Source organism: Microplitis demolitor, chromosome 1 (assembly GCF_026212275.2).
Source record: "Microplitis demolitor isolate Queensland-Clemson2020A chromosome 1, iyMicDemo2.1a, whole genome shotgun sequence".
NCBI lineage: Eukaryota > Metazoa > Arthropoda > Insecta > Hymenoptera > Braconidae > Microplitis > Microplitis demolitor.
In genome coordinates, this window is record NC_068545.1 from 8055987 (window position 1) to 8064732 (window position 8746).

General features: G+C 28.8%; 1 protein-coding gene across 1 annotated transcript; it reads right to left on the reverse strand.

The window, feature by feature from the left end:
• Positions 1–215: 215 nt before the first annotated feature.
• On the reverse strand, positions 216–2109 carry LOC128667645 (zinc finger MYM-type protein 1-like). Its single transcript, XM_053738599.1, has 4 exons — positions 1728–2109; positions 1180–1676; positions 928–1100; positions 216–855 (listed from the first exon to the last, which is right to left on the reverse strand). Exons 1-4 carry the CDS (start codon positions 2107–2109, stop codon positions 216–218), a joined length of 1692 nt encoding a protein of 563 aa, XP_053594574.1.
• Between the last annotated feature and the right edge of the window lie 6637 nt (positions 2110–8746).

Consider the following 8746-nt stretch of genomic DNA (forward strand, 5'->3'; position numbering starts at 1 on the left):
AACAATAAAATATAGATTTAATAATGAATTGCTTAATTAAAATATAAATTATTTTCATCTGATTAATTATATAATAAATTTTTTCCTTGCTTTCTTCCGTGCGAAAATATCAATGACATCCTCATACTTAAGTTCTTGAACTAATTGTGCTTCATTCGTTAGTAACGCAAGTGCATTGAGTCTGTCTTGTTTCATACTTGCACGCAAATAACTTTTCACTCTTTTGAGGGTGGAAAATGATCTTTCCCCAGAAAATTCGTTGCAGGAATACTTAGATAAATACGCAACGCAATATCTATATTTGGATAAATATCATAGAGTTCACGTGAATATAAAATTGCACTTATATTTGATGCAGAACGTGTATCTTTAACCTTGCTCGATAGTTGTTTTAAGTAACACTGCAAATGAATGCACTCATTATTTAATGCTTCTTCTAAATCATCCGGGTACGTTGCGACTGCCTTTGCTGTTAGCTCCGTGAGTTGATTTATATTAATATCAGGTAAATTATCGAAAAAACTGAAATTATCGTGAAGCTGTTTGTATACTTCTTTACGTCTAATTAGTTCTACATTTAAAATATCAAGAATGCGGTAATAAATATTGGTACGAAAATTTTCATGGCCAGAGTAAGGTTCCCTTTCATTTACTCTTGACTCATCTGATTGGAGCTTTCGAATTTTTTTACGTCGAGTATCATGTGCGTAATGATTTCTAACTTCTGAGAGCAATTTTGCTTTTTCTTCATAGTAGGAAAATTGATTATTTCTCATATCTTGAAGAAACGAAGCAAGTGAATCATAAAGTTCGACAACGGTTGATAAGTCGATTTGTGATTGTTGAAGTTTTTTGCTAACAGCATTAAAATGTTCTAAAATTGTGTTCTAAACAATGACTAGAATCGCTGTTTCTAAGCGTCTTAACTTTTTTTGCAGTCCAATAGCTTCGGAACGTGTATTTGGTTTTTGATCTGTACTTGTTGCAATATAATTCAATGCATCAAGTATATCAGACCATTTTTTTTCTAATGCATAGCATGCATCATGTCGAGCAGACCAACGAGTCTTAGAAAGACTTTTAGGATTTCGATTTGTCCGCTGAATCAAAATCTCCCAGCGATATGTAGAAATCGTGAAAAAATTTTATAATTCTTGTACAGTAGAAAAAAAAATCAACTGTTTCAGGGACTGATTCAGCTGCGCAAGTTCCTACTAAATTTAATGAATGTGCAGCACAAGGAGCATAATCAGCTAAAGGATTGAGTGTTTTAATTCGTGCCTGAACACCTGAATATATACCAGACATATTACTTGCGTTGTCGTAGGACTGACCACGACAGTTCATTACGTCGAAATCATTCTGTGACAAAAAATTTAAAACAGAATCTTCAATATCTTTGGCTTTATGACCTGCATTTGGTACAAATCCTAAGAATCGCTCTACTATTTCTCCATTGTTACGTACATATCTAATAATAATAGTAAGCTGATCGACGTGGGCGATGTCAGGCGTAGAATCTACAATAATTCCAAAGTATTTAGCATTTTGCATTTCAGTAGAAATTTGTTTCAATACTTGATTATGTATTAACAATTTAATTTCTTCATAGATTGTTTCTGATAAATATGATGTACTTCCACTTCCTGGATGCGCAAATGATTTCAAGTGATCAGCTAAAAATGGATCAAATTCAGCAATAAGCTCCACTGTTCCTTAAAAATTACCGTTATGTGGATTTCCCAATTGTTCCGAATGTCCTCGGAATGGCAGTCCTCTTATTAAAAGCGATTTGACGATTGCAACTACCCGATGTAAAATATTTTTCCAATACGAAATTTCTTCATCGAGCTGTTGTGCGAGAAATTGATCGATTCGTCCTCGAGCTGTTACTCGAGTTTTTAATTGACTCACACAAGTTTTATGAATACTAGAGTTTTCATGACCTTCAACACGGGTTTTTGAGTTTTTCCAATCACGGAAACCTTCGCCAGTAAAAGCATTTGTCTCATTATTATTGCCAAACAAAAGACATGGGGCACAAAATACCGATCCTTTAGTTTCTGAACAAATTAACCATGCACGAGGTTTAACTTCACCATTTTTCATAATTCTATTAAATAATTTTGTTGAACGAAATCGTGTTTTATCGCTATAAACATTCCTTGACTTTTCAAAATCAGCATTAATATTTTGTGGTGTACTATTGACAGTTATAAAATCTCGTGTTACTTCCCCGGGTCGAAATATTTGGACTGATTTTAGTCTAAGTGCACTGCATTTGGACTAATTGGTCTGTATTTAAACTAGTTGATCTGTTTTTGGTCTTTTATAAAAATTTTAAGCTGTATTGATCTGCTGTTTTAAAAAAACAATTGCGATACAGAAGGACAAAACTAGATTAATTCTGGAACTTAGAAAAATTTTTGTTCTGAAATTGTGCAAGGACAAAACTAGATTAAATCGTGGACTTAAAATAATTTCATTTATGTCTAGAAAAAATTTATAAAAAGTATTCTAAGGTCTAGAATGGATTTTTTTTTTGTTTACTATTTATTTAGTGTCTTTTGTTTAAAAATGGCGGCAGTTAATGATTATCTGACAGCTATATTTTTTAGTTGTCTTGATAGAATATTAATAATATTTAACGAAAGTAGTAAAATTGGCATTAAAATCTCAACAAAAATTTCTTTAATTCACTGAATAAAATCGAAAAATATTCTGACATTAAAAACCGTATCGAAATATTCCTTTGTGATATTGTAATACGAAATAGCAACAGCACGTTTCAAATATCAAGAAAATTTTAATAATCATCTATATCTAGATAATCCCGAATCACTTTCCATGAGCAGTAAGTTTAATTGAACTTTATTCATTCTTGTTATTTTTAATAAATCATGTAGTAATTAATTTTGTCCATAAATGGAAATGATAATTTTTTTTCTTAATTATTTTTCGAATTCAAATTTATTGCTTTTATATAACGCTTTTAATGAAGCAAAGAATTGAAAAAAAATTTTGTCACGTAATTTTTTTTTTTTTAATTAAGATTACTCAGTGTCGCACAATCTTTGAGTTTCTTAGAATAATTCATTTTTTAATGGCAAGGTTTTTCACCAATTATTCTTTAAATTAAGATTTTCTTTCATTTTGAATATAAACTTATAATAATAAATTTCTGTATTTATAAAAATATCTAACAGATGATGACAAGGAATTGAATAAGTTGGAGGTAGAAGAAGCCAGAGAAAAATAGTTGATCATTCTCAGAATGTATGTTCAAAGAGAGTCTTAGTTACTAGGGTGCACTATCAGAAGAAAAGAAGGAGGATAAAGTTAAATTTTTTTAAAGTAATATCTATATGTTAATTGAGGCTAATTTATTTATTAAATAAATATTATTTTATTTCAATGTGTAAAAAAATATCAAACTTTCATTAATTTTTTTCTTTATATTATTTATCATTATAATTATAACAAAAAAATTTTAATCTGTTTTTGATCGAATATAGATCAAAATCAGACTAAAAATAATTGACAGAAAAAGTCTGATTTTGATCTAGATTAAAACAAAAACAGACTAAAAACAATTGACAGAAAAAGTCTGATTTTGATCTAAATAAGAATAAAAACAGACCAAAAATTATTGAAAATAAATCTGAAAATAGTCTAAATAAGGAAGAGTAAGGGCAAAAGTAGATTAAAATTCACATATTAATTAAATATAAATAAAAAATAAAATTGAATAAAAATAACTTAAAATTTTTAGTTGATTAAGAACAGATCAAATTTTTCGACCCGGGTCATTTAGGTCCCATAAATACGGATCCGTGCTAATTGTATAATCTTTAGATCTAGTTAAATCGCTAGTTGGTAAATTTATTGATGAAGAATCAAACTGAATTCCTTGAGTCTCTTGTTGTACAGTTTTTTCTAATATCTGCTCAATTAAGAATTTAGTTTAAAATCGATTATAAATGAATATATTAATGTAAATATTAGTTATAAATACTATAAAGAAACAGAATTTAAAATTTCAATTATTAACTAGAAACATATAGTTTTAAAATTTTTAAATTCCTATTTAATCAACCCTTGTAAATAATTTTTTTATAACATGAAATTAATTATCATTTAATAAAATTTTATTACTTACTGCAGATGAACATGATGATTGTACTTCGTTTTCATTAGAATTTAATATTTTTGAAGAGGACGTAGTGATGAAAGTAGATATTTTGGGAATTTTTTTCAACAAATCATCTCTTTCTGCTGATTCGTTTGCTTTTTTTAACGATTTTCAGCACCACTAGCTTTTTTTCGAAAAGAACTCATGTTTTCTTCTTAATAAGATAATTAGAATTCAATAATAGAATAGAATAAAATTACACAACACAATAGAATGTCAAGATCTGCACTCACTAACAACTCCGAAAAGACTGAACAAGACTAAAAATATCGCAGCTCAATACTCGGTAAAAAAAAAAAAAATAAATAAATAAAATGTTAAACGAAAACATTATATTACATATCGTTGCTTGAACACGTCTATGCCTGTAAACGAGAGCTGTCTAGCTCTAGTCTCGAGTTTCAGTGTCCGGTATCCTCCCAAAAGTAATCATATAAACAATAACGATGCGTGTACTTGAAGTTCGAAAAATTTAGATAAAACATGATGCTCGTAACTAACTCGATTTATTGAGATTAACATTGAGAATTCTTAGCAATGTTGTTAGAAATGTTTTTAATGTTATTAAAAATGGTTGTGAAACTTTTTTTATTTAATCAATTTTCATAGATCTCATAATTATTAAGAAATATCAAATTCTCAAGATTTATTGAACACAATAAAAAAACATTTTTTTTTTTATTTTTATATTGTAAAATATGTACATGAGGGTAAAAAGAAGAAATCGATCATTTTTTTTTTAATCTCGTTTGAAAATTTTGTGATTTTGCGCGTTTTAAAAATACTCTTTAAAAATCACGATAACTGCAAAATTTCTTGATGTAGCTAAAAAATTCGAAAATCTCAAAAATATAAAAAATTACATTATTTTCGCTTATAATTTTATTCTTACTACTGCAATAGATTGAAAAAAAATTTTGATCGATGAAGTTATCAATAAATTGAAATAAGAGAAGGGGCGGCGGGAATAGGGAGTAAATATAATTGAGCATTATTAAAAATTTTTTTTTTTTTTTGTTAAACTTTTTCAAAAATCGAGTGTCAGTCAAGAAATATTAATGACTTTTGTTTTATGATAAAAACTTTAAAAAATTATTTTTTTTTCCTTTGCATTCAATAATTGTGTTCAACGTAATTTTTTTTATATAAATTTCTTACTAAGAAATTCAATTTAATCAAACTAATTTAAAATCCAGAAATTAATTTTTTTTACCTTTTTCAGATTTTGATACTTTACCGATTAATCATTTTAACAAAGAAATTCTATCCTTGAAATAGTTCTATGTTTATATTGTAAGAGCGCAAAAAAAAATAAACTTTAAAAATTGGTCTTCCAGTTTATAAAAAACTCAATCAATTTTTAATTTTAGTCGTCTTAAATTTTAGCGCCCCTCAAAATTTGCCGCCCTAGGCCCGGGCCTCACGGGCCTAAGCCTAAATCCGCTACTGGTAATTATCAGTTATAGCTAGAGCTGCGAAAAAAATGAATTCCACCTCATCAGTGTCTTGTCGTTGTCAATAGACACTATTAGTTACACAGTGAGACAATATGAATTGTCTTCGTCGCCCTCAGCCTTGTGTTTCCCATTTTTACCCGTCTCGTTGCCATCTGAAACTACCCAAGTCATAGTGCCGTGGTCACATGACAAATTTTCACGTCAACGCATGTCCGTATGGTTGCAGTGGAGGCAAAGTCCCGAGGCTAGTCCTACGCTCTAAATTATTGGTCGATCACTTCGATACTAGTTCAATTAGCGTACAGACGTTGTCTTATTATAATTTGTATCATTTAATCAATATCAATACAAACAATTTACTTGCAAATTATTATAAATCGGGCAATGAACTTGCATTAAACTCTACATTACTGGAAACTTACTAGCCTTAGTATTTCTTGTTATAGTCATTATTGTTATAAATACAGATTAGTCTAATTAAGTACTATTATACGTCAGAAGCGATATAAGGTAAACTGCTCAATGAATGACCGGTTTGTTGAAGTGGCAGATATTTTGACTAATAAGAATAATAATTAAACGTTAAAACTCAGTCAAGCTATTATAATTGAATTGTGACATCATTCATCTTTTGATATTTATCATGATTTTTTATCTAGTTCATTATAGCTCCTATAAAATTGCATATAATCATCGTAAAATGTAAAGACTCAATGAATGACTGCTTTCATCTATTGAATGACCAGGCATAATCTAGTAAATGACCGACTTATTCAGTTCTGACTTGAAGTTAATTTATATAGAAATTTTATTATATCCGATCGATAAATTAATAATTTTAAGTAGGAAAAAACATCGATTTTAGTATTTTGTTAAAATTTTGTTATTACATTCAACGAATCCTTATGTGTGTGTGTGGGGGGGGGGGGTAAACCTCTCACATTTTTTTAATGAATCAATCGATCTAGATGGTTTTTGCGGCATTCAGAAGAGTTGTTGGAGAATTGGTTTTTTTTTTTTTTTTTTTTTTTCAAAAGTAATGTAAAAGACCCAGTACCCAATCACTCCATTTATTTGTATATCTATATTAACTGAATTTTACTAAATATAGATAGATAAATACATGAGTGATCAGGTGCTAGCTCCCTGATTAGGTACTAGGTCTCTTACCTTACATCAAAGTATAATCTTTTAAATAAAAATAGAAAAAAAGAGGATCAAATTTGAAAGTTGTTGATGCCATACTACCGTAAGTAGAATTATTATCGAAACTATAAATTTTTTTATGACAAATATATTTAGTCTACATACAGTAAACTGAGCTCCATATATTATAATGATTAACATGAATATGATATCTGATTAACGAATTATTGTAATAATTAAAGACTTCCTCTTTTGTACACTGAGAAAATTAAATAATATTATCCGGACAAGAATTTCTGGGTTCATGAAATCTGTTTAAAATGTTTATTTTATTATTATTAATTATCAATTTCTTGAGAAAAGAGCATCAAATTTATATTTGATATTATATGAATTCGATATTATATTATGAGTTGCGATGATGCTCGAATTATTTAACTAAATAAATAAATAAAATTAAATAAATAAATAAATACTATGTACAATTAATATTGTATACATTAAAATATTTTGTTAAAATATAAAAAAAAAATTATTTAATTTAATTCCAAACCCACCGATAGATAGAGAGTTTAGTTCGTATATACAACGGAATTATAAATGCTTAAGTACCAATCAACTAATCAATTCTCGTCACTCTTATCTAACTCTTCAGCATTGCACTAGCTGAAGTTTTGACGAACCTACCTCAACTCTAGTCCGCTGGGAATATTGAGAGGTAAGTTCGCAAAACCAGGTTAGTCCCTGGAAGAAGCAACACCCTGGTGCTGCTTTTGCCAAGGAATAATCCTGGAGTATCCCCAATATTCTAACCTTCTGTTAAAATATTGTAGGTTAACGCATACCGAGTAGGTGGCGCGAGAAGGATCCTATCCGCTTGTGTCTGAGAATCGTTTTGTTAGGAACCCGAGGAAGACGTCTAGTCGCCAAGGAAGGAGGGTTTAGCATTGATTCAAAATAGTTCGCGATTTGTTAATTTTCGCAACACACGGTAATAAATATTAACGGTCGGTAAACTAGGAAAACTCACATATACAAAACGTTCGTACCTACTTGTTGAAATATCGCTTATCGATAAAGAAGTTATCTTTACCTATTAATCATCTTATTATAATTCATTAATTTGTTTATTGATAAAATAGTTATCCTTACGTATTAATTATCTAATTCATTAATTTGTTTCACTGTTATTAATTGTAAGACAAAACTCGAATTCATTGTTATTAAAAAGACTTTCTTTATTAAATATTAATCTTTGTGTTTTCATTAATAAACTAAGGCAGATAAATAATTAATTGATAAGATATCTTTATAATCTTCAATTGATTCTTTCTAAATTTATTCATAAAAAAAAAAAATCCTAAACGATCCTGGACACCGACGAGCTAAACCCGAGCTAGGAATTTACACGTTACAGAGTAAACAAAGAAAAGGCTTTACTAGAGTTAAATAAAGATTATTTCCAACAATTCTACGGATTCTCGGGACAAAATTATATATTCTCGAAAATTATTAAGAACATATGTTCTTGTTTCAAGTAAATATTCTCAGTATAAGTATTTTTTTTCTCAGCGTATCTTATCGCTCCGATTTATGCGCGAGTAAGTGGTAGAAGCAAAGCTATATTTTATTGGTTAAAGTATCTACTGTTTCGATAAAACTTAAGACAGTAACAGTCTCTATGTCAATTTCCGCGGTCATGAGTTACGAGATTATCAAAGTAGTAGGCATTGACTCTATATCAAGTACAGTGAATTTTGTGCATATTAATTTCTCATTTAAAAAGCATAAACGATTATCACGCATATTAATGGGCAATAAATAAATTATACTCATTTTTTGTTGGAGAAAAATATACTAAGCGAAAAAGAAAAGAATAATGCAAGAAGCAGATGTCAGAATCAAACACACGGTACTACAGAATTATCTGTAGATAGATAATATATAATAG

Coding starts and splice junctions, on each gene's coding strand:
- LOC128667645 (XM_053738599.1), bottom strand. CDS start 2,109: ATGAAAAATGGTGAAGTTAAACCTCGTGCATGGTTAATTTGTTCAGAA. Junction 1,101..1,179: donor CTGAATCAGTCCCTGAAACA/GTTGATTTTTTT, acceptor ATTTTGATTCAG/CGGACAAATCGAAATCCTAA. Junction 856..927: donor GCTATTGGACTGCAAAAAAA/GTTAAGACGCTT, acceptor TAATGCTGTTAG/CAAAAAACTTCAACAATCAC.